A 27965-nucleotide genomic window follows, 5' to 3' on the forward strand; every position below is an offset into this window, starting at 1 on the left:
GACTTATCTTGTGTGATGACTGATGATGATAGTATATATGATAGTATATATCTGTATCATGAAGTGGACCCCGACTTAAACAAGTTGAAAAACTTATTCGGGTGTTACCATTTAGTGGTCAATTGTACGGAATATGTACTTCACTGTGCAACCTACTAATAAAAGTCTCAATCAATCAATCAATCAATGGTGCACTAATGTGTAGCATATGTAGCATCATCTACAAACATACTTGCCAACCTTGAGACCTCCGAATTCGGGAGGTGGGGATGGGGGGGGTTGGTGGTAGCGGGGGTGTATATAGTAGCGTCCCAGAAGAGTTAGTCCTGCAAGGGGTTCTGGGTATTTGTTCTGTTGTGTTTATGTTGTGTTACGGTGCGGATGTTCTCCCGAAATGTGTTTGTCATTCTTGTTTGGTGTGGGTTCACAGTGTGGCGCATATTTGTAACAGTGTTAAAGTTGTTTATACGCCCAACCTCGGTGTGACCTGTATGGCTGTTGATCAATTGCGCCTTGCATTCACTTATGTGTGTGTGTAAAAGCCGCCGATATTATGCTGTTGGTATGGAAGAAAAGCGGACATGACGACAGGTTGCAGAGGACGCAAAAGGCAGTGCCTTTAAGGCATTCCCCCAATATTGTCGTCCGGGTGGAAATCGGAAGAAATTCGGGAGAATGGTTGCTCCGGGAGATTTTCGGGAGGGGCACTGAAATTCGTGAGTCTCCCGGGAAAATCGAGAGGGTTGGCAAGTATGTCTACAAAGATACAAAGAATTACTATTGTGACATCTAGTGGACACATTTAGAACAGCAGTTTCTTTCATGCGCGTTTGAGTGTCACTCAGAGACCAATTTGATTGGCTCAAATGTGCAGGAAATGGAAAAAGTTGCGAGGATTTGTTGAATATGTGTGTATTGCTGCAATCACGACTTTGCAAATTCCTGTAGTGACTGTTTTACAATCCAAGTTTCTGTCCATATGCCATTTTAGATTGTCTGTTGTCTTCGGTTCCACCACTTGACTGGGTCCTGAGGATGAGCATTTGTGGGTGAAAAAGGCTATTCTGTCACAAAGTCCATCCATCCATCCATTTTCTACCGCTTATTCCCTTTGGGGTCGCGTCATGCAGGGAAAACAGAAGACATTTTACAAGCCCTTTCTGTTAAAACATGCACACCAAAATCTCGGGTTTTAACATTGATCCTTTTCAATTATACTTGGCCCAAACGCTTTTTATCCCAAAAGTGGGTGACTGGAAAACACATGAAGTTATTTGGATGTTTCACAGCTGCAAGAACTCCGAGTGCCTCAAGTGTCAGCAGTTAGGCCTCTTTGCCAGGCAGTCCATCTTGTTCTTGTGTTCCCTTGAGTTAAATACTTTCAGACTTCTTTGGCCAAGGTGACTTCAGCATAATTTATACAAAATCTTGACCTGTCTCCATTTCCAAAATATGCAGAGTAAAAAAAGCTGTAGGACAAAGTCTGGTATTGTCTACATCCTTATCTGCGTGGCTTGTTCATACACACGTTTGTCCAGGTTAACAAACAACAGTAAATGTGTTTACTTGTGTCAAACACACATTAAAGGGCAGTAATGGAGGTTTTAAAAAAAGGCATTTAAATGTTTTAATCTGCTCGCACACCTGCTCCGTTTTATAAGCAATAAAACCTTCCTGCTTGACACCATTCAGTGACATACTCCATAAGATTTTGCAGAATCCTAAATTGTGTATATATTAATCCTGTGAGAACAAGCATCCTCCTACGCGACATTTGTTTTTCATCTCTTTCTAATGTCAGTTACACATTTCGGGAAGAAAAAATCCTTGTTATGCAAAATCTAAATGTCCATTAGGACGCTGGTTCTCAGGAGGACATGTAAATACGGATAGGGTAGGATAGACTTTATTTATTCCACAATGGGGAAAACATGTGGTTACAGTGCACATTCAAAAATAACACAAATGACGTAAGACATTACATGAACACAAAGCTGATCCAACCGACTACCACTTCAGCGGCAGCCATTTCAACATATACAGATCAAAAGTTGACATACACTTGTAAAGAACATAAAGGCCTACTGAAACCCACTACTACCGACCACGCAGTCTGATAGTTTATACATCAATGATGAAATATTAACATTGCAACACATGCCAATACGGCCGGGTTCGCTTACTAAAGTGCAATTTTAAATTTTGCGCGAAATATCCTGCTGAAAACGTCTCGGTATGATGACGTCAGCGCGTGACGTCACGGATTGTAGAGGACATTTTGGGACAGCATGGTGGCCAGCTATTAAGTCGTCTGTTTTCATCGCAAAATTCCACAGTATTCTGGACATCTGTGTTGGTGAATCTTTTGCAATTTGTTCAATGAACAATGGAGACAGCAAAGAAGAAAGCTGTAGGTGGGAAGCGGTGTATTGCGGCCGGCTGCAGCAACAACACAAACACAGCCGGTGTTTCATTGTTTACATTCCCGGAAGATGACAGTCAAGCTTTACCATTGGCCTGTGGAGAACTGGGACAACAGAGACTCTTACCAGGAGGACTTTGAGTTGGATGCGCAGACGCGGTACCGTGAGTACGCATGCAGCTGCGGCTTCCAAAAATTTGATCGCTTGCCCGTATGTGCGTGCCGCTATGTGCGTGTTACGTACGTAACTTTGGGGAAATATATGTGCTGTATGAACTTTGGGGAGGTGAACGGTACTTTGGGCTGTGGGATTGAGTGTGTTGTGCAGGTGTTTGAGTTGTATTGGCGGGTTATATGGACGGGAAGGGGGAGGTGTTTGTTATGCGGGATTAATTTGTGGCACATTAAATATAAGCCTGGTTGTGTTGTGGCTAATAGAGTATATATATGTCTTGTGTTTATTTACTGTTTTAGTCATTCCCAGCTGAATATCAGGTGCCACCCACCTCTCACAGCATCTTCCCTATCTGAATCGCTCCCACTGCCCTCTAGTCCTTCACTCTCACTTTCCTCATCCACACATCTTTCATCCTCGCTCAAATTAATGGGGAAATCGTCGCTTTCTCGGTCCAAATCGCTCTCGCTGCTGGTGGCCATGATTGTAAACAATGTGCAGATGTGAGGAGCTCCACAACCTGTGACGTCACGCTACTCGTCTGCTACTTCCGGTACAGGCAAGGCTTTTTTATCAGCGACCAAAAGTTGCGAACTTTATCGTCGATGTTCTCTACTAAATCCTTTCAGCAAAAATATGGCAATATCGCGAAATGATCAAGTATGACACATAGAATGGACCTGCTATCCCCGTTTAAATTAGAAAATCACATTTCAGTAGGCCTTTAATGTCATGGCTGTCTTGAGTTTCCAATCATTTCTGCAACTCTTATTTTTTTGTGATAGAGTGATTGGAGCACATACTTGTTGGTCACAAAAAACATTCATGAAGTTTGGTTCTTTTATGAATTTATTATGGGTCTTCTGAAAATGTGACCAAATCTGCTGGGTCAAAGGTATACACACAGCAATGTTAATATTTGGTTACATGTCCCTTGGCAGCCATCCACAAGCTTCTGGTTGAATTTTTGACCACTCCTCTTGACAAAATTGGTGCAGTTCAGCTAAATTTGTTGGTTTTCTGACATGGACTTGTTTATTCAGCATTGTCCACACGTTTAAGTCAGGACTTTGGGAAGGCCATTCTAAAACTTTAATTCTAGCCTAATTTAGCCATTCCTTTACCACTTTTGACATGTGTTTGGGGTCATTGTCCTGTTGGAACACCCAACTGCGCCCAAGACCCAACCTCCGGGCTGATGATTTTAGGTTGTCCTGAAGAATTTGGAGGTAATCCTCCTTTTTCATTGTCTCATTTACTCTCTGTAAAGCACCAGTTCCATTGACAGCAAAATAGGCCCAGAGCATAATACTACCACCACCATGCTTGACGGTAGGAATCGGTGTACCTGGGATTAAAGGCCTCACTTTTTCTCCTCCAAACATATTGCTAGGTATTGTGGACAAACAGCTCAATGTTTTGTATCACCTGACATCACATGGACAAAGATAAGACCTTCTGGAGGAAAGACAAGACTTTTTACCCAGTAGATTTGGTCATATTTTCAGGAGACCCATAATAAATTCATAAAAGAACCAAACTTCATGAATGTTTTTTGTGACCAACAAGTATGTGCTCCAATCACTCTAACACACAAAAAAAAACAAGAGTAGTAGAAATGATTGGAAACTCAAGACAGCCATGACATTATGTTCTTTACAAGTGTATGTAAACTTTTGGCCACAACTGTAGCTACAAAAGTAAAACGCAACGAAAAACCAAAAAATTTGCAATAAATAAAAGATATTGCGAATGTACGATTGCACCATGCATAGACAAAACAAACACCATCTCAACACCATTGTCTGCTGGGGTGGGGTCAGCACTGCCAGAGACAGGAAGAGAGAGAACCCACTCCGTCCAAAGCTGCCCACTAAGAGTGTGAAAAAATGTGATTTTAGAATGAATCGCGATTGTTATTTGGTGATTCAGGCAAATCATACTGTTGATTTAGATGCCTAAAGCTGCTGTACATATTTACTTTAGAAAAGAGAAGTGTGGGATACTTCTCTTGTTGCTTTATTCGTATTTGACTTTATTAAATGTTTGGGAAGCATTTTGTTGAACAAAACCTGTTTTATTTTAAGTATTATAGAAATTGATCAGAGCTGTTTATGTATTTTATGGAGGAATGTAGTTAATAGTACAACTGGCATCCAATGTTATTAAAAAGTGTTGATTTTGAATCGAGAATCGCTTTGAATTGAGAATCGATTTTGAAACAAATCGTTACCCTCAAGAATCGAATCGTGTGGTGCCCATTCAGTGCGCGCTGTTCAGTATCGTGGTCACTGATTGGCTCATCCCCAGGCAGCATTACTACTGGTATGTTGAGTTTAACGCGTGTAAAGTGTATTATTTCATGTCTAGAAGGCTGACATAATGTTTAAAAAAAATATTTATTGTTGTTTATTTATGCTGCAGCTATTGTCCAGACCAGGAACCAACTAACTGTAATAAACAAACGTTTAATGCATCTTCTATTCTTTTAAACGTAAAGTGTTTGACATCCCAGTCATTGTAATTATTATGATCAAACACCATGTTGTGGTATTAACTGGATTATTTTCTCCAGATCAGGGGTGGGGAACCTTTTTGGCTGAGAGAGCCAGGAAAGCCAAATATTTTAAAATGTATTTCCGTGAGAGCCATATAATATTTTTTAACACTGAATACAACTACATGCGTGCATTTTTAAGAAAGACCAACATTTTTAGAGTATAATAAGTCTCTTATTAGTTTTAATAACATTGTTATTCTAAAGCTAACCAGTAATAAATAAAATACTTCTTACCATTAATGCGACTTCTTGAACGGGTGCGGTAGAAAACGGATTGATGGATTAAAATGCATGAGAATGTTTTATATTTTGAACGTTATTTTTAACACTGTGATTACCAGCTGAATTATTCAGTACTTATCGTGTTAAGCAATGTCAGCTAAGATGTATCTGAGAGCCAGATGCAGTCATCAAAAGAGCCACATCTGGCTCTAGAGCCATAGGTTCCCTACCCCTGATCTAGATCATTCTACTAAATCATTGTGACACAATTGCGACTTCTTGTCAACTCATCAGTCTTGCGTCTTTGGCCTCGACACTGCACTGAATGGAATGTTCCGCCCTTCTTTTTATAGTGCCACCAACGGGCCAATATTGGATAAGAAAGACCAAAAAATATGTAACATCAGACCAAGACAAATAGAGTACATCTACACCGACAGGAAAAAGGGGGGAAATGCAGCCAAGGTGAACCGAGACAAAAATCCAGGAGTTTCCTCTCTTGAGAGCTAGAGAGGTTTATAAGAGCAAAGGCTGTTTTAAGACCTGTCAGTAACCATTTGAGGAGACAAGCAGATAAGCTTGACCTGCAATAAAAAGCCCCAAAAAGTTATGGTTGTAACCACTTCATATTTATGTAGATATGTAGAAACTTAAAGACCTGGGCCGATAACAAATTTATGCTTGATGATATATTGACCTATGAATTATTGCCAAAAAACAAAAACATTGCCACTATTTTTATGGGACCAAATTAACCATTGATGTAATGATAATACATAATAATAATTACATATAGTAATTATAATGAAAATAATAAAATATACTTTGATAGTAAAATGTTGCACTTGAATAAAATTACAACCAAAGCTATACAATATCTTAAAGTGGGGATTGGGGGTGGCTCAAATATACACAACATATACCATAACAATAAATAAAATGGCTAAATAAAGTACCGTATTTTTCGGATTATAAATCGCAGTTTTTTTCATAGTTTGGCCGGGGGTGCGATTTATAACACATTACCGTAAAATATCAAATAATATTATTTAGAAGCGACACCGAGGAAGAAGATTTCATGGGATTTAGCGATTAGGAGTGACAGATTGTTTGGTAAACGTATAGCATGTTCTATATGTTATAGTTATTTGAATGACTCTTACCATAATATGTTAGGTTAACATACCAGGCACGTTCTCAGTTGGTTATTTATGCCTCATATAACGTACACTTATTCAGCCTGTTGTTCACTAGTCTTTATTTATTTTAAATTGCTTTTCAAATGTCTATTCTTGGTGTTGGGTTTTATCAAATAAATTTCCCCCAAAAATGCAACTTATACTCCAGTGCGACTTATATATGTTTTTTCCCTTCTTTATTATGCATTTTTCGGCCGGTGCGACTTATACTCCGGAGCGATTTATAATCTGAAAAATACGGTATAGACAAACAAAGTTGCACTTCAATATTGAACATGCAGGGAGAGGTAGAGTTGCACATTAACTGACGATCAAGTTAGGACCTTCTTAAACAAAAGTACAAAGTAACAATATAAACAGTACCTAAATGGCAGCATGTCTTTGGCGATGTATTTATCCGCACTTTCTGTATGCGCACACTATTTTGCACCGTTTTTGTTTACAGAGACCTGGCTTCTTCACCAAACACGAAGTGAGTGTGGACTGTTGAGTGGTTGTTTTCCAAATGGGTGTTGTAGTCGCGCACATTCGGCAAACTGGCCGAATGTGAGTGTTGATCGGCTCATCTTGTTCCAAAGGTTTAAACTGAAATATTCCCATATTGGTGCGGTGGTATTTGGTTTTGTGATCATTCTGTCCATGTTAGCTGCTGCATGCTAACTAGTTGCTCTGTGTGATGCTAGCGGGCCCGCGTCGCTGCACAACGAGTCAAAGACACTTAATGAGGACAAGACAATTCACCCCCTTCTTTTCATTCCGCTATGGTCCAAACGTGCATGGCCGTTAAAAGCGATGAAAAGCGTGGATGCTCTTGAATGTATGCACATGGCGATTTTTGGACCCTGGATAATTTACCGACTTTAATTGTAATTTATCGTTGGTTAATTGGCTTATCGAATATTGGCCCAGGCCTAAAAACTTAATAATCAAAGCTCTTTTTTTTTAAATTTAGCCTTTATTTAACCAGGTAAAAAATCCCATTGAGATCAATGATCTCTTTTCCAAGGGAGACCTGGCCAAGAGGGCAGCAGCAAGGTTACATTAAAAAACAGTAAACAACACATAAAACATCACATTTATAACATTAAAACTTGCTCACATGACACATGTGTATACAGACAAGGTAGACTGCAGTCCTTTCACAGAAGCTTTAAACTCATTCATTGTAACAAGGGTTTGAAGTTTAATATTCGATTGTAGGTTATTCCAAGCCTTCGGTGCTGAAAACCTAAATGCTTTCTTGCCCAGTTCAGTTCTTACTTTGGGGACGACAAATTGCAGAACATTCATTGAACGAAGATTGTGACTTCTTTGTTTCTTTGTTAAAAGACAAAACAGATAAGATGGAGTGATACCCAGAATGGTTTTGTAGATGAAAACATACCAATGATTGCTCTACAATATGTATATATATATATATATATATATATATATATATATATATATATATATATATATATATATATATATATATATATATCACAGTCATCTTTACTTGCTATTAATATATATCACAGTCATCTTTACTTGCTATTAATAGTTTTGGCTAAAATGTTTACAGAAATCGATGTACAAGCAAAACACTGCTTAATGTTTTTTTAGCAGGGCGCACCGGATTATAAGGTCCACTGCTGATAAATGTTCTATTTTTTATCTTTTTTCATATAGTAGACGCACCGGATTATAGGGCGCATTAAAGGAGTCATATTATTATTATCCATCCATCCATTTTCTACCGCTTGTCCCTTTTTTTTCTAAATGTAAAACACTTCCTTGTGTTCTACATAACATGTAATGGTGGTTATTTGGTCAAAATGTTGCATAGATTATGTTTTACAGATCATCTTCAAGCCGCTTTCTGACAGTCGCTTCCAAATGTGCCGTTTTGTGGGCGGTCTTATTTACGTGGCTCACCTTCGGCAGCGTCTTCTTCCCGTCATCTTTGTTGTAGCGGTGTAGCGTGCAAGGACGAGAGTGGAAGAAGTGTCAAAATATGGAGCTAACTGTTTTAATGACATTCAGACTTTACTTCAATCAATAACGGAGCAGCATCTTCTCATCCGGAAACAACAACACTGGAAATGTGTCCCGTGAAGAACCGTCCGACCTGAACTCTAACTAAAGTTTCTTGGGTGAATAATGTAAAGTCACTACACCGGTATGTTTTAGCACTTTCATGGCGAGTTTACTGACAGATATAAGTAAGAACTTTACACTACTTTATATTAGAAATGGCAACAGTGGAGGATGAATGTCACATAACAAGTAGATAGAGAAAAAGAAGCTTATTGACTACGGCTTCGGTGCGGACGCGTGCAATTTTCAGGACTTCTATAGATCCCAAATACAGATCAGCAGGTACCAGAGGGTTATAAACGTTGCTTTTGCATTATAATACGAAACAAAACGCCAGATAATACAAACCCCGTTTCCATATGAGTTGGGAAATTGTGTTAGATGTAAATATAAACGGAATACAATGATTTGCAAATCCTTTTCAACCCATATTCAGTTGATTGCACTACAAAGACAAGATATTTGATGTTCAAACTCATAAACTTTATTTTTTTTTTTTGCAAATAATAATTAACTTAGAATTTCATGGCTGCAACACGTACCAAAGTAGTTGGGAAAGGGCATGTTCACCACTGTGTTACATGGCCTTTCCTTTTAACAACACTCAGTAAATGTTTGGGAACTGAGGAGACACATTTTTTAAGCTTCTCAGGTGGAATTCTTTCTCATTCTTGCTTGATGTACAGTTTAAGTTGTTCAACAGTCCGGGGGTCTCCGTTGTGGTATTTTAGGCTTCATAATGCGCCACACATTTTCAATGGGAGACAGGTCTGGACTACAGGCAGGCCAGTCTAGTACCCGCACTAATTTACTATGAAGCCACGTTGATGTAACACGTGGCTTGGCATTGTCTTGCTGAAATAAGCAGGGGCGTCCATGGTAACGTTGCTTGGATGGCAACATATGTTGCTCCAAAACCTGTATGTACCTTTCAGCATTAATGGTGCCTTCACAGATGTGTAAGTTACCCATGTCTTGGGCACTAATACACCCCCATACCATCACAGATGCTGGCTTTTCAACTTTGCGCCTATAACAATCCGGATGGTTCTTTTCCTCTTTGGTCCGGAGGACACGACGTCCACATTTTCCAAAAACAATTTGAAATGTGGACTCGTCAGACCACAGAACACTTTTCCACTTTGTATCAGTCCATCTTAGATAAGCTCAGGCCCAGCGAAGCCGACGGCGTTTCTGGGTGTTGTTGATAAACGGTTTTTGCCTTGCACAGGAGAGTTTTAACTGGTACTTACAGATGTAGCGACCAACTGTAGTTACTGACAGTGGGTTTCTGAAGTGTTCCTGAGCCCATGTGGTGATATCCTTTACACACTGATGTCGCTTGTTGATGCAGTACAGCCTGAGGGATCGAAGGTCACGGGCTTAGCTGCTTATGTGCAGTGATTTCTCCAGATTCTCTGAACCCTTTGATGATATTACGGACCGTAGATGGTGAACTCCCTAAATTCCTTGCAATAGCTGGTTGAGAAAGGTTTTTCTTAAACTGTTCAACAATTTGCTCACGCATTTGTTGACAAAGTGGTGACCCTCGCCCCACCCTTGTTTGTGAATGACTGAGCATTTCATGGAATCTACTTTTATACCCAATCATGGCACCCACCTGTTCCCAATTTGCCTGTTCACCTGTGGGATGTTCCAAATAAGTGTTTGATGAGTATTCCTCAACTTTATCAGTATTTATTGCCACCTTTCCCAACTTCTTTGTCACGTGTTGCTGGCATCAAATTCTAAAGTTAATGATTATTTGCACAAAAAAAAATGTTTATCAGTTTGAACATCAAATATGTTGTCTTTGTCGCATATTCAACTGAATATGGGTTGAAAATGATTTGCAAATCATTGTATTCCATTTATATTTACATGTAACACAATTTCTCAACTCATATGGAAACAGGGTTTGTATGTCTTACCTTATACACACACCATAAATACTCGTATGTTTAATGCACCGACAATCCATCAAGCTTCATAGCTTACCAAAGTCCTACTAAAACATTTTGATAGATTTTTGAGCGCCCTGTGTAATGTTCTATATTTTCAATGGAACATTTCAAATGTAGGTGTTGTTTACTTGAGACATATTGCCATCATAGTGCAGTCTACACTTATCTCTTATGTTTGACTGCCATCTACTGGTCACACTTATTTCACCATGTACCAAATAAAATAGCTTCGAGGTGAGTAAGCTCAACCAAACTTATTCCTTACATTAAGCGCACCGGGTTATAAGGTGCACTGTCGAGTTTTGTGTTACAGATAAAACAAAGATGTCTGATAACCTTGTTTAGCATAGCAGGTACATTATAGTTGAGTTTGTGGAAAATAAATCCACAAAAACAATATTTTTTTTCTTGGCACACATTTTCACACGTATTTCTACGCAGAACAGGTTGTTATCAATCGTGATTATGATCATTCATGTATATCCTCCCCTCCAACCAGTCGTCGATGACAGTACCAATTTAATACAGTTCTTGGGGGGTTCAAATATTAACCATCATTCTTTGCTGCCTGTCCTCCCTGACGGCTGCTATCACACGTTACCAGTGCGTGGGCCGAACATTAAAAGTAAAATCTTTGCGCATTATGCATGATATGGATCTACTATTTGCCAGAACCTGACCTAAGCCTCATCCATTTTGGAGATGATAGGTCTTTGATATCCACTCATGCAATAAAGACCCTTTGGGGGGAAAAACATTATAAAAGAAAAACCTTGAACTCATCCCATAAAGCTTTCCTTTCAGCGAATCATCTTTAATGTCACAAGGTGAAGACAAAAATCATCTGATTATGATATTTTTATTGCATTTTGTAGTGCGGACATCTGGTTTGAGTCGACGGGTTTTATTCATGGAGTCAAATGAAGGAATGCGGTCGGCAGGTCAGACATATTTTAATGTGTTTTCTCACTGAAGGGGTCATGTGTTGATTGGCCTGGTTTATCACCCAGACTTAACTTCAGAGTCAAAAACTGAAATTGAGCATTACTTTTACATTTTATTGATAACTCTTGTTGGGCAAAGACATGACGAGAGAATAAGGAGAAAAGCAGCTCCACCTTAGTGAAACTATTTTCTTACCACACATAACTTGCTGTTGGAAAAAAAAAACATAACAGACTGAGTCACCAATGGTAGGCTTCTTTGTTTATTTTTTCTCCAGAATTACATGCGAGGAAAAAGGGGCAACACAGTGTTTGGCAGCATGCAAAGACAAGAGTTTTGACAGCATTTTTATTTTTAAACCGACCATTTATTCTCTCTGATGTATTCCTGTTATTTGACCTTTACTAGGGATAGGTACTTTTCAGACCGAATACCGTCAGTACTGCCGAGTGCAGATTCACAAAAACTAACGCGACCATATTCTGATACCTTTGTTGCAGACTGCATCGGCTCAAGCACTTGGCAGGCCAACAGGCCTATTTGGTAACATGCATGTTGCAATTTTCCATGTTAGATAGAAAAATAGATGGTCAGATAGACGTGTATTGTCATTGCAACAATTAGAATGAACAAGGAGACTAGAAAAGTTGTCGACCACATATTCAAAAATGGATTCTGAAATACCTCAAATCAAGACATAACATAGGTAAAATTATTTAAAAACAAAAACCGATTCATGCCTTTAAACGCTCAAAGTAATGCTCCACTTTCAAAACACACTAGCTTGATGCTAATTGATATTGGATAAGCCTTATACTAGGCTGACCATATTCTGAAATCCCAAAAAGAGGACACATATATGCGTGCCAAGGCGGGCAGCGCGCCAAGGCCGGGACTAGGTGAAAATTTGCCAATGATACTCGAACTTGCTTTATAAATAATATATTTATTTAAATAAAGCATTTTTTCTTCTCTGTTGACAGCAGTGTTGGTGCTAGGAATTTTCAAAATGGGGTTTCACAGTACATTTTGGGGTTTTTTTTGTAAGCGTTTTAAAAAAAATTATAAATGTATGCATTATCCTGTTATATCTCACATTCTATATTGTGTTTTGGAAAAAGGTTGTCATAAACGTTACTTAATTAATTTAAAAATATAATTAAAAAAAACCAAATGTGTATACATATGTAAATGTATTCAGTTATAACCATTCATTTCCTTTCTTCTTTCCTTCATGGATCTAAACTTTACCACTGCTGGTAGTTTTTTCTATGTTTTTATTTAATAAGTTGTAGGTGTATTTATTTCAGTATAAAAGTGTAAAAAGTGTTTTGCTTGGGTTATGAAATGATGATAATGGTGTGCCAGGGCATACATACATTGTATATTTAACGCTTAAATCTCTGGAGTCCACATCAACTTCAGATCTATCCCTCATTTCAAAATGTTGTAGGTTTTTTTTATGTTGTTTTTTGGTTTGTTTGTTTTCTGCCCTTTTTTGTCAAACAAAACTATGTTTTTAATGGCAAACACACAAAATGTGCAAAATCTTCCACCAAAAATATTTTTCAAAGTGGAATATTTGATGTGAAGTAATCGGAACCATGGATAGGTCAATAATTCATAATAACATTGATTTTGATTCAATATTATGTTTTGCATACTTAATAATTAGGGGTGTGGGAAAAAATTTATTCGAATTTGAATCGCGATTCTCACATTGTGCGACTCAGAATCAATTCTCATTTTAAAAAATCGATTTTTGATTTATTTATTTTTTCTTTTTTTTTTTTTTTTTAATTAATCAATCCAACAAAACAATACCATAACAATGCAATCCAATTTCAAAACCAAACCCGACCCAGCAACACTCAGAACAGCAATAAACAGAGCAATTGAGAGGAGACACAAACACGACACAGAACAATCCAAAAGTAGTGAAACAAAAATGAATATTATCAACAACAGTATCAGTATTAGTAACAATTTCAATATAGCAGTGATTAAAAATCCCTCATTGACATTATCATTAGACATTTATAAATAATTTAAAAAAAAGAACAATAGTGTCATAGTGGCTTACACTTGCATCGCATCTCCTAAGCTTGACAACACACTGTCCAATATTTTCACAAAGATAAAATAAGTCATATTTTTGGTTAATTTAATAGTTAAAACAAATTTACATTTTTGCAATCAGTTGATAAAACATTGTCCTTTCCAATTATAAAAGCTTTTTACAAAAATCTACTACTCTGCTTGCATGTCAGCAGACTGGGGTAGATCCTGCTGAAATCCTATGTATTGAATGAATAGAGAATCGTTTTGAATCTGGAAAATATCGTTTTTGAATCGAGAATCGCGTTGAATCGGAAAAAAAAAAATCGATTTTGAATCAAATCGTGACCCCAAGAATCGATATTGAATCGAATCGTGGGACACCCAAAGATTCACAGCCCTATTAATCATGTTGGAATTAATGTACATTGAGATGAAGTCTTACAAGATTTACTGAAGTCTCATGTGGTCAGCTTTGGTTGGTTTTTAAAATTGTGTTTGCATTTTCAGTTCTAATTCCGACTTTAAAACGGTAAACTGTAGCCTTTTACTCCACAAAAGACTCCCAAAGTGTGTAAGGTTGCAATGCTCATATGCATCATTTGCATGTTGCACAGAGTCGTGCTATGAGTCATGCTGTATGTCTCTGCTCCTTTGTCGCTAGTTTACTCATTCAGACATGTTGCGTCCATGGCAAAGGTCATTAAAGCCGTCTTTGTAGCACATTAGAACGCTCTAATTAGGACGTGACTCAAGGGAGGCCCAGCAGCCTTGTCACTTGCCTCCATGCACAAATACATAATCACGTCATCGGCGGTGGAGGGTGATACAAACGGCCAGCTCATTGTCGCGCCCCCCCCCTGAGAGGGAAGATGGTTCTAACAAACAAATGTCGTTAGGAGCACCAACTCAGCAGGGTGTCCATTTCGTTTTGAATTTGAATGTTGTTGTTGTGCACTTGTCTCTGCCAGAGTGTCGCTCTATTCTTAGAAGTCACGTATGACTACAGATGGTCTGGCCAGCATGGTCACAATGCCCAGGAGGCCTCCTGGCCGCAGACCTGAAGCGTGTCAGTAGAGCTTATTTGCATTCCGTCTCGCCCTCTGACGACACCGGGGCCCATGTGAGCAGTTCAGTCAAGGGGTCAGCTAAATGACGACGCAGCTTTGGACAAGACATCGCAACCGCTAAAGATAAATGGATGTCATCCTGCTATGTCCAACCGTCTCCATTCCCAAGCGGGGTTCCTTGAGGACAGAGATAAATCAGCTCCAGCCCACCGGCATCTACTCTCCAACGCGCTCATGTTACAGGATGGATTCATCGGAATTCTTGACCGTCAGGATTGCCTTTTCCTCCTGACTTAAAAGTCCCAGCAAACAAGCAGAAACCTTTTCTTAGTTAGTTTTCCGTTTAGTGAACTGAATTACATTTATATAGCGCCTTTTCTCTAGCAACATTGTGAAACCCATTATTTACATTTTGTTACGTACGGCGGGAATCAGTTCAATAGGTTTATTGACACTGATGAATAGGTGGGATGTGTATGCAAGACGATGTGCAGAATTAACAATGTAAAAGTTACCAGAGTTTGTTGGATGAATCTTTCGTCGGACCAAACGGGCAAGGCGAGAAGGCAGTCCGTGGGCAGGCAAATGGTCGAGGGCTTGAGAGAAGCAACAAGGTCCGTGTCCAAGCAGGGGTCGAGGATCGAGGGAGGCAGTCCGGAATCCAGTGGGAAGTCGAGGCACACTGCTCGATCACAGGAAACAGGGGAAGCACTACTGGGAACATAAAGGACATAAGACCTGGGAACAGGGAAGGCACAGAGAGAGAGCAAGTACGCGGGAGGGAAGCCAGAGATGGGACGCTTACTGCGAGAGTGAACTACGTTCCGGCACTGGATCTTCGGGTCCGCTGGTCTTTATGCTGCCTGCCCTCATCAGACCCAGGTGCGGTGATTGAAGGCTGCATTGCGTGTCCCGGCGCGCTTCTAGCGGAGGTGCCGTATCTTGCACAACAGCAGTGACTAGGATGGCGGAAGGTGGATTCGAACCAGGAACCCCTCAAAGTTATGGCCAGCTGCTCTACCATCTGAGCCACGCCGCTCAGATTTAAAAAATCTTAACCGTGTTCAGGTGACGATTGTGGTTTGGAGCCTGAAAAGATTTAAGTTTGACACCACGTGTTTAGTGTCGGCATGCAAACCACTATTCAAAAAACTGTTTACAAAGTAAATGCTTTAATTACGGTCTCTGTTCAATTTTCCCCGAGGCCTATTCTCACAAGGTGTGTAGCCTTAACCTCTTAAGGCCCAAGCTGTTTGTTTACATGCTTTTTTTTTTATTTCTCTTTGCTATTTGGGCTTATTGGACCCTAAATAGAATAAAAACTAAAAATCATCTTTTGATGTGATGTAATTAGCATGTCACTACACATAAAGTACACAAATGTGTACTTCATGTGTAGTGACATGCTAATTTTTATTTTTACACTTTTTTTTTCAAAATTCCATCGTGTTTTATACTCTTCTGACACCACCAGATAGCAGTATAAGTGTCATATATGTCGGCATAAGACCCCAATTAAGTAGTGTACACAATTTTGGAAATAAGAGCTAAAATGTGCTGTCCACGCATGTGGCCACTAAGGCCTTTAGAGGTTAAAAAAGCAGATCTGTAGTTTGAGGGATTATCAAACATTGGCTGTAGGCAACTTCCTCCCACGCTTTGAATTGTTCGTATCATTACTCCGCTACTTGTGTGCAACGTATCTCTTGTCTATGAATATTCTCATTCATCCAGGTCATTGTATTCTCAAGGCATTGAATCCATCCCAGCTGGACAATTTGGATTGTCTTAGCTGTACACTTATTGAACTGAATTGAATTGAATAGCTTTAATAGATTAGGACAATGCATATTGATCAACATATGAGCAACGCATCACAGTAAATATGCCAGAATTAGCTACAATAGCTCAATTTAATCTGTTGTCCTAAGGCAGGCACCATAAAAACACACATTTACAGACAATATCACACACATTTACAGACAATATCATACGTACATTAAACTATGACTAACAATAAATATCAGTAGTATTAATGCTGACTGAGCAGTTTGTGCCTTACCTCTGTTGCTGCTTAAATAAGGTCCATGAACATTGATCATTTGATAATGGCGTCTGTGTTTCTAAAGTTTAATCGTAACCTTTATGAGCAGGGTTGCACAACACTTCAACGACTTCAACAGGGGTACAGCATGGGGGGTCGTGAACATTTTGGGCGATTACTTTTTTTTAAATGTATATACCACCTGCAATTTTTTCACAAATTTAAATGTCTGTTAAAAACACATTAACATTGGTTTATAAATGGTAGTTACATGACCACCATACTTACTGTACCTTGCAGGTTTGAAATACAAACATGAACAATTATACTGTATTCATTTAATAATCTTAACCTTTAAGATAGCTAGCTATTAGCACTCAAGTGGCAGGCTATCGAATAGCGGCGCTATACTCTACTATACTCCGCCGCTCCCAGTCTGTGGAACGCTCTACCTTACCACCTGAGGGCACCACAGACTGTGGATGCTTTTAAAAAAGGCTTAAAAACCCTTCTTTTTAAAAAAGCCTTTTTTTAGATGTATGCATACTAGTTTTAGCTATTTGGCTGTTGTAGTTTTTATTTTTATTTATTTTTTATTATCTTTTTTTTTTTTTTTAAATACACTGTAGCACTTTGAGGTTGTTTACTCAATGTAAAGTGCTTTTTACAAATAAAATCTATTATTATTCTTTGAATGTCTTATTATTGCACAATAGCCTTTCGGATCAGTTTAATTTAAAACACAATTTCAAACAAGATATATAAGTAGGGGGTAGGGTTGTCCCGATACCAATAATTTGGTACCGGCCTTGAAATTGCAACTTTATGCCAAGTCTACTTTATAATACTAGCAAATGAGAAATCAATATATAACAACTGAACAGCACAGTTATTATTATCAGCTCACTGTTAAATGTTAGAATACATCCATCCGACCATCCATTTTCTACCGCTTGTCCCTTTCGGTGTCGTTGGGGTTCGCTGGAGCCTTTCTCAGCTGCATTCGGGCGCAAGGCGGGGTACAATACAACAAATACGCATAAAAACACACAAAAGTACTGTTGAGTACCGGTATCGATTCCCAGGTACAGGGAATCAATATTGTGGAATGTACACATTCCGAATAATGGTGCAAAACGACTGTTGCGATACAAAGTGAGACTTGTGCCAACACAACAGCAGTCTTTATGAAAGAATCCGGAAGGAGTTGCCCTTGTTAGCTTTCCATTTAATTGTATCAATAGTCAAGGGGGCACCTGAGACCAAAAGTGCCTATGTTGTCTTATTTGTTAAAGGAAAAAAAAAAATCTCTTAGGAAAGGTTGAAAAGACGTTTAGCATTAAGCATTTAACTTAACATAATGCATTTACAATCACCGTGAAACTTTGTGAACGGGTGGGTCATTAAAATCTGCAACAATCTTGAGAGAATTCAGGCATAACACACACTTTTTGACAAGTCTCATATTGTTATGGGCCATGTCTAGTTTGAGTACATTCATGTGGTCAAACCGGGTGAGACAACTGAAGAATGAAAAGTCCTGAAAGATACCGCGGAGGCGGCACTAGGTGTGGCGCTCTCTGGGGTACGTTTCTTAACTACGGGTCTTCTGTCTTCATCGGCGGAGAGGCAAAGGGGGATTGAGTGAAGGGGAAACGAGAACAACCTTCTGCTGTCAAAGCCTGCACACGGGTGGAGCTAGACATTTTTGGGCCTCAATGAAAACACTATTTGATACTTTGCTGTAAGGTTTCTATGCAGGGTGCGTCACTGAGTGTTTCGTTTCTATCAACAATGCTACAAATTTGTGCGGCTAATGCTGTTGTCGTTACAAATTGTAGTTATCCATGGCGTACAACCGCACTGCATCAGTGTTTCCAACAAACATAAAACAAAACGTTGGTAGTTACAGTATGTCATCTCTGATTTTGCCAATGTATTTTATATTGCTGAAAAACTTGTTTACTATCCTTTTTAAATGTTCCTCCATGTGTGCCAAATCTCTAGTCCAGGGGTCGGCAACCCAAAATGTTGAAAGAGCCATATTGGACCAAAAATACAAAACAAAATCTGTCTGGAGCCGCAAAAAATTAAAAGCCATATTACATACAGATAGTGTGTCATGAGATATAAATTGAATTAAGAGGACTTAAAGGAAACTAAATGACCTCAAATATAGCTACAAATGAGGCATTATGATGCAAAATGTACATATAGCTAGCCTAAATAGCATGTTAGCATCGATTAGCTTGCAGTCATGCAGTGACCAAATATGTCTGATTAGCACTCCAACAAGTCAATAACATCAACAAAACTCACCTTTCATGCACAACCTTAAAAGTTTGGTGGACAAAATGAGACAGAAAAAGAAGTGACATAAAACTTGTAATAGAAAGTCGGAGAAAGTTATACATGTAAACAAATTACGGTGAGTTCAAGGACCGCCAAAATTAGTAGGACAAAACGGCGCTCGCCAAATACTCGAATCAGTGAAGCATGTTTAATATAAACAGTGTGCTTTATAACAATTAGGGAGGTTTGTGTCATGTTTCTCCTCCTACAGAAATCATATTAAAACAAAAAATAGATTGTTTTCCCCTCAACTTTTTCCATTTTTCATACATTTCTGAAAATGCTCCAGAGAGCCACTAGGGCGGCGCTAAAGAGCCGCGGTTGCCGACCCCTGCTCTAGTCCATGCCAAACAACCCTTAGTTGCATGTGGAAGAACGCCCCACTCCCTTTCCCACTATCCAAGGCAGCCGGACCGACTCCGCATGCTGGTCACACACTGCTGTGGGATGACATTCTCCTCCTCCACCTCAACCAGGAGTCATTGCAGGACAGTCACTATGTTTGTGCTGGTCACTGTAGCACATAATATTTTTTTGAGTTGTAGCTAGGCCAGGTCGATAAATTAGAGTTTGTTTTTGCAGACAATTAAAACAAATACTTGCTTTGGCATACTTTTTGCCCCCAGGAACTTTCTCCTTACTTCTTTGCAGAGATGTGCACACTCACACATAGTCCAACATGACTAATGTTATGCAAACGAGAACGAGGAGTTTGTTCCAGAAAAAAAAAGTGTTGTCAGTGGTTTGGTTTTGCGGCAACAGGCGTGGAAAAAATGACTGCACGCTGCAAAGTTTGCTATAGAAGGGCAGCAGCACAACAAATGTATTCCATTATCTGAAACAGAAGCATCATTGAGCAAGTGGGGGAAATGCAACTCTTTACAAGACGAACAAGAACATAACAACAAACTCCCGCTAAAAAGCAGTTGTCTGTGGTGGAGTCATTTACACAAGGTACCGGTACCATTTATGATAAGAAGGAAGCACAGTGGAAAACAATCACTAAAGCGGTCCCTCTGCACGTCGCTAAAGATGTGCACTGCAAAAAGTCAGTGTTCAAAAACAAGAAAAAAAAAAAAAATTAGGGTATTTTACTTGAACTAAGCAAAGTTATCTGCCAATAGAACAAGAAAATTCGGCTTGTCAAGACTTTCCAAAACAAGTAAAATTAATGAACCCAAAAATACCTTAAAATAAGTATATTCTCACTAATAACAAGTGCACTTTTCTTGGTAGAATAAAAAATCAATCAATCAATGTTTATTTATATAGCCTTAAATCACAAGTGTCTCAAAGGGCTGCACAAGCCACAACGTCATCCTCGGTACAGAGCCCACATAAGGGCAAGGAAAAACTCACCCCAGTGGGACGTCGATGTGAATGACTATGAGAAACCTTGGAGAGGACCGCATATGTGGGTAACCCCCTCCCCCAAAAAGAGAGACCTTTTTGCTCAATATGTTGAAAAATATTCTTTAAATTAAGTAAATGCTAGTGCCATTATCTTGACATATTGATATGCACTCGGCGTCATGATTTTTTTTTCATGCTTGAAGTAAGAAATGATTACTTTAAAAAAGTAGTTTTATACTTGTGAGTGTTGATGACACAGCTTTGCAACAGTTGATATTCTAGTTTCAAGCATGTTTTACTCAATATAGGTCATTAAAATCTCAGCAACAAGCTGTAATATCTTACTGAGATAATTTAGGACCAAAACAAGTAAAACACTCTAACATAAAATCTGCTTAGTGAGAAGAATTATCTTATCAGACAGAAAATAAGCAAATATCACCCTTATTTGAGATATTTAATCTTTCTTAGATTTCAGTTTTTGCAGTTCCAAACAATGGAAACGCCTGCGTTTATCTACAAACCCTAAAACCAGTGAAGTTGGCACGTTGTGTAAATAAAAACAGAATACAATGATTTGCAAATCCTTTTCAACTTACATTTAATCCATCGCCCCCCGCGACCCCAAAAGGGAATAAGCGGTAGAAAATGGATGGCTGGACACTGCAAAGACCATACCAACCATACCATACCAACTTTATTTATAAAGCCCTTTAAAGACAAGCACAGTTGAAAAACAAAGGGCTGTACACCACAAAGGCAAAGGACAGACTAAAAAATAACATTTAAAACAGAAATAAAAATGCACATTTAAAAAGCAAATATAAGTTACCTTAAGAACAGTTTGTTAGATAAAAACAGTTTAAAAGTTAAAAACAGTTCAAAAAGTTAAAAGCTAAAAACAGTTCATAGTCTCATGCTGGGTTAAAAGCGAGTGAATAAAAATGGGTTTTAAGAAGGGTCTTAAAAATAGCCAAAGAAGACAAGATAATTAACATTCAAACTGGTAAACTTTGTTATTTTTTGCAAATTGTAGCTCATTCAGAATTTGATGCCTGCAACATGTTTCAGAAAAGCTGGCACAAGTGGCAAAAAAGACTGAGAAAGTTGAGGAATGCTCATCAAACACTTATTTGGAACACTGCATTGTTAAAGCAATACCTCTTTGACATAAATCAACACTATAGTGTCATTTTTCATACAACACTTGTATAAATGTCGCGACTCGGTCGTGCATGTTGAGCAATAAAATGTGTGGCTCTGGTGGTATTATTGCAGTTTATTTGATTGGAGACTTAATGCATGCCAGCTGCATTGAATTCATATTGTGTGGGCAACTTCAGGTGCACGTGTGTGTTTGTTGCTCATTATAGTCTGAGGCTTGCTGTCATTGCACAGGAAGCGTGGGAGGAGAAGCTCGTGTGCCACTGCTGTGGGAACATACCAGCACGGTTGGCAGGGTTGTGTTTCTTTCACTTTACTTGTCGCAACAGGTGTATACGGTAGTTCTTCTTGATACTGCTCCTCCTTTATACAGAGGTAAGCCACGGCAGCCATGTTTCACACACATTCTGCCTGTTTTAGCGCTCATCGATCTCGGATGGAGCGCGCCAACTGTAGGGTTTCTTCTTTAAAGTTGCGTACCGTGATCTGCGAAAGCAAAGAATGAATGAAGGTTTGCAGATTTCTATAGATGAGACCTCTGGACAGCTTTAGTCCCAAATGCTGGGTGTAATCTAATTAAATATGTTTGCTGGTTTATTCTATTCTGGTGATTTATGATGTGGTCTGAAGTTGAGTACGGGTAATAAACTGGTGTAAAAAGCACTGAAATAAAACTGTTGTGCTATGGTTAGGTATGTAAATGCTAGATAATCATCTTTCAGAGTTTCTTGGTGTGAAAAAGCAGTTTTTTTATCAAGCCAAATTGTCTAATCTTCCTCTCTCTCTCAGGGTCAGAGGTCAGTCTGAGCCACAGCAACATGTCGGAACACGCCAAGCCGCACCACCCCAACCCGCACAGCAAAGGGGACAAGACCCATGCCGGCGACTTCAGCTATGTCGGCATCGATGCCATTCTGGAGCAGATGCGGAGAAAAGCCATGAAGCAAGGCTTTGAGCTCAACATCATGATTGTGGGTGAGTCTGGTGCACGGTCCGTGGCATGGTGTTGAAAGAAGAAATAGTGGTGGGAATGTGGCAAAAAGTGTAATTACAGCTGTGTGAAGGGCACCTGTAATGCTGTCTGACACACCCGCATGACTACTAGTTCTATACCGTATAGTTCTAGTTCAGGGGTCGGCAACCCAAAATGTTGAAAGAGCCATATTGGACCAAAAATACAAAAAATATATCTGTCTGGAGCCGCGAAAAAATTAAAAGCCTTAAGTGTTATAATGAAGGCAACACATGATGTAAGTGTCTATATTAGCCTACTATTAAAATGACTTTAAAAGTCTTGTATACGTGTTATAATGAAGACAACACATGATGTATGTGTCTATATTAGCTTTATTAGCCTACTATCAAAATGACTTTGTGTCGCAGGCTGACCCAAATCTTCATTGCCAGAAATGTTTGAAATGTAATATTTATTCTACACATTTTTACAACATTGGAAAACATTAGTAAAACTTCTCAGAGGGTGAGATAACTCCTGGAAATGACTGTCTTAGAATGGCCAAAGGTATAGATGTGTGTGTCCAAGTTAAAGGAAACGGCAGGCTGTCTTCTTCTAATGGATTTATTACAATCTTTGCAAGCTGGGTAACGTTTGCTGTGGTCTGGAACAACATGGCGCACAAACAACAATCGGAAATGCAGCCAATATTACGTACAGATAATATGTCATGAGACTGGAAAACATTTGTAAAACTTCTCAGAGGGTGAGAACTCCTGGAAATGACTGTCTCAGAATGGCCAAAGGTATAGATGTGTGTGTCCAAGTTAAAGGAAACGGCAGGCTGTCTTCTTCTAATGGATTTATTACAATCTTTGCAAGCTGGGTAACGTTTGCTGTGGTCTGGAACAACATGGCGCACAAACAATCGAAAATGCAGCCAATATTACGTACAGATAATATGTCATGAGACTGGAAAACATTTGTAAAACTTCTCAGAGGGTGAGAACTCCTGGAAATGACTGTCTCAGAATGGCCAAAGGTATAGATGTGTGTGTCCAAGTTAAAGGAAACGGCAGGCTCTCTTCTTCTAATAGATTTATTACAATCTTTGCAAGCTGGGTAGCATTTGCTGTGGTCTGGAACAACATGGCGCACAAACAACAATCGGAAATGCAGCCAATATTACATACAGATAATGTGTCATGAGACTGGAAAACATTAGTAAAACTTCTCAGAGGGTGAGATAACTCCTGGAAATGACTGTCTTAGAATGGCCAAAGGTATAGATGTGTGTGTCCAAGTTAAAGGAAATGGCAGGCTCTCTTCTTCGAATGGATTTATTACAATCTTTGCAAGCTGGGTAACGTTTGCTGTGGTCTGGAACAACATGGCGCACAAACAACAATCGGAAATGCAGCCAATATTGCGTACAGATAATGTGTCATGAGACATGCAAATATAAATTAAATACACAGACGACATAAGTAAAGGAAATTAAATGGGATCAAATATACCTACAAACGACGCATGATGATGCAATATGTACATACAGCTAGCCTAAATAGCAAATTAGCATTGATTAGCTTGCAGTCATGCACGGTATAGCTCGGTTGGTAGAGTGGCCGTGCCAGCAACTTGAGGGTTCCAGGTTCGATCCCCGCTTCCGCCATCCTAGTCACTGCCGTTGTGTCCTTAGGCAAGACACTTTACCCACCTGCTCCCAGTGCCACCCACCCTGGTTTAAATGTAACTTAGATATTGGGTTTCACTATGTAAAGCGCTTTGAGTCACTAGAGAAAAAGCGCTATATAAATATAATTCACTTCACTTCACTGACCAAATATGCCTGATTAGCGCTTCACACAAGTCAATAACATCAACAAAGCTCACCTTTGTGCATTCACGCACAGTATAAAACGTTTGATGGACAAAATGAGACAAAGAAATAGTGGTTTAAAACACATCTTTCTGTGGCAGCGTCGGAGAAGCTACATGTACCGTATTTTCCGCACCATAAGCCGCCCCGTGTTATAAGCCGCGCCTTCAATGAACGGCATATTTCAAAACTTTGTCCACCTATAAGCCGCCCCGTGTTATAAGCCGCATCTAACTGCGCTACAGGGAATGTCAAAAAAACAGTCAGATAGGTCAGTTAAACTTTAATAATATATTAAAAACCAGCGTTCTAACAACTCTGTTCACTCCCAAAATGTACGGTAATGTGCAAATGTGCAATCACAAACATAGTAAAATTCAAAATAGTGCAGAGCAATAGCAATAACTTAATGTTGCTCAAACGTTAATGTCATAACACACAAAATAAACATAACACTCACTTTCTGAAGTTATTCTTCATTCATAAATCCCTCGAATTCTTCTCCTACGGTGTCCGAATTAAAAAGTTGGGCGAATTACGGGATCCAAAATGGCCGTCTCGTCGAAGTCATCAGAGTCAGTGTCGCTGTTGTTTTTCCAGCAGTTCCGTGAATCCTGCCTTCCGGAAAGCTCGGACCACAGTTGAGACCGAAATATCCGCCCAGGCATTTACGATCCACTGGCAGATGTTGGCGTATGTCGTCCGGCGCAGTCTCCCTGTCTTAGTGAATGTGTGTTCGCCTTCGGTCATCCATTGTTCCCACGCCGTTCGCAGTCATGCTTTAAATGCCTTGTTGACACCAATATCGAGCGGTTGGAGTTCTTTGGTTAATCCACCCGGAATGACGGCGAGTGTTGTATTTGTGTGCTTCACTTGTTTTTTGACACCATCTGTGATGTGGGCGCGCATGGAGTCGTATATCAACATGGACGGAGCTGCGTGAAAAAAGCCACCCGGCCTCTTCGCGTAAACTTCCCTTAACCACTCGCTCATCTTTTCTTCATCCATCCATCCCTTCGAGTTAGCTTTTATGATGACGCCGGCTGGAAAGTTCTCTTTTGGCAAGGTCTTCCTTTTGAATATCACCATGGGTGGAAGTTTCTGGCCATTAGCATGGCAAGCTAGAACCACAGTGTGTCGCTTAGTAGGAGCCATTTTGTGGTCTTTACAGATGTAAACACACAAAGGAAATGAAACGTACCGGTAATACCCGCGCGCTTCTTCTTCTATGGGGGCGGGTGCTTACCTTGGCGTAGAAGAAGAAGCACTTCCTCTTCTACGGGGAAAAAAGATGGCGGCTGTTTACCGTAGTTGCGAGACCTAAACTTTATGAAAATGAATCTTAATATTAATCCATATATAAAGCGCACCGGGTTATAAGCCGCACTGTCAGCTTTTGAGTAAATTTGTGGTTTTTAGGTGCGGCTAATAGTGCGGAAAATACGGTAAACAAACTACGGTGAGTTCAAGGATTGCCGAAATGAATACGACAAAATGGTGCTCGCCAATTGCACTCATCAGTGAAGCATGTTTAATATAAACAGTGGGCTTTCTAACAATTAGGGAGGTTTGTGTCATGTTTGTCCTCTTACAGAAACCATATTAAAACAAAAAATATATTTAATATATAAACATGTTTATTTTTCCATTTTCATACGTTTTTGAAAAAGCTCCTGGGAGGCACTAGGGCGGCGCTAAAGAGCCGCATGTGGTTCTATAGCCTCGGGTCGCTGACCACCGTTCTAGTTCTATTCTGTATATTGACCAATTATCGGCGCCAATATTTGGCATTTTGACGTATACCAGTATTAGCCTTTGTTTTCTTTTTTTAGAACTACAACAGAACTATGTCATCAAATACAATGTATACACACATGATACTATCCATCCATCCATTTTCTACCGCTTGTCCCTTTTGGGGACACGGGGGGGTGCTGTATTTAGTATTAAAAATAAATAAATAGTGAAGTAGATAGTAATAACCAGAGCCATGTATAGAGAGAGTATGGCCAACTCGGTTGCAAAGTTGGTACCAAACATGGCGCCCAGTAGTCACGAGAGGGGCTTTTGGCCAGTCAGCCCCTCACGTGACTACAGGGCGCCATATTTGGTACCAACTTTGAAACCGAGTTGGCCAAACTCTCTCTATACACGGCTCTTTTAATAACTACTGGTCAAGCGCCAGCCCTTTTGCCCTTCTTGACAAAAGTTTTTGCTGGAGCCCAGTTATTTAAAAAAAATAATAATTATTTAAGAAAAAAAAATTACTCTCATTGCCAATAATTGTCAAATATTAACACTGAATTAGTAATCTTACTCTTGATTTTGATCATAATCAATAATTATTTCTTACTACGTACTTACCTACTCAGTGGCCTTGTGGTTAGAGTGTCCGCCCTGAGATCGGTAGGTTGTGAGTTCAAACCCCGGCCGAGTCATACCAAAGACTATAAAAATGGGACCCATTACCTCCCTGCTTGGCGCTCAACATCAAGCGTTGGAATTGGGGGTTAAATCACCAAAATTATTCCCAGGCGTGGCCACCGCTGCTGCTCACTGCTCCCAGGGGGTGAACAAGGGGATGGGTCAAATGCAGAGGACAAATTTCACCACACCTAGTGTGTGTGTGACAATCATTGGTACTTTAACTTTAACTTACCTACTTAGTTTACTACCTTGTCAAATAACATAAAAGCATGTGTTAATCAAAAAGTTTATATTATTAATTTATCAAATAAACCTTAAAATAAGAAAAATAAGTACTAACCAATGAAACATTTACAGACAATATGTATTGTGTTGTGCTAAAATAAATAAACAAAATGAATGATAAATGTTTTTTAACTAAACTTTCAATAAAATTAAAGTGCAAATGAAAATACAGCTTCACCACTTTAGTCATAATTTTTGCGCCTAAGAAATTTGACATTAGCGCGTGACTTCTTCTGTTTGTGTTATATTGTCTTTACTGCCACAAGTGGTGGAAAAGTGTATTACAAGTGAGTACCACCGCTGCCTATACGGACCACAGCTGAAAAATGAATATATTACATTCTCGAGGCCCAACACTGGTTAAGAAACACTGGTATACAGTACATGCCATCAACATATACCATCTCCGCAAAGAAACACGCCCAGGGCTCCCACTACTTTAGCGTTATAGTAAGCTGATTTTTCATTTTATTTGTTGTTCTTACCTGCCACACGTGGAAAGCCGGTCCGTGAAAATAACGCATACATTACATTAGTGGAAAAAAGGTTGGCAAGCCCTGGTCTACATTATGTCTCCTCTGCTTACATGAACTTGTCAAAACCTAAATTTTTTTGCCGGGAATTCCAGTTTTTGTTTTTTGGCGTCTTTCTACCGTTTGTTTTCGCAACTTCAGTGACGGAGTCTCACGACAAGTCTCCGGCCGCATCACTCGGCGCGTGGGCTCATTAAAGGAGCGCGGCGAGTTTCATGTTCCGTGATTCAATCAAAGAAAAACCCGACTGAGCGGTAGGATATGGATATATGGATGGAAGGA

The 27965-nt window shown here is 39.4% G+C and overlaps 1 protein-coding gene across 6 annotated transcripts in view; it reads left to right on the forward strand.

Moving 5' to 3' along the window:
• The window catches only part of septin9b (septin 9b), a 234122-nt gene that overhangs the window by 169250 nt on the left and 36907 nt on the right, over positions 1–27965 (forward strand). For 5 of the 6 annotated variants that reach the window (XM_061983715.1, XM_061983713.1, XM_061983714.1 and 2 more), the window contains one exon: positions 22394–22579. In XM_061983715.1, coding sequence (XP_061839699.1) covers positions 22394–22579 — 186 coding nt within the window. Of the gene's footprint in view, positions 1–11436; positions 11560–22393; positions 22580–27965 lie in introns of those variants that run through there. The other variant, XM_061983716.1, reaches the window with a different exon arrangement.

Source organism: Nerophis lumbriciformis, linkage group LG25, assembly GCF_033978685.3.
Source record: "Nerophis lumbriciformis linkage group LG25, RoL_Nlum_v2.1, whole genome shotgun sequence".
Taxonomy (NCBI): domain Eukaryota; kingdom Metazoa; phylum Chordata; class Actinopteri; order Syngnathiformes; family Syngnathidae; genus Nerophis; species Nerophis lumbriciformis.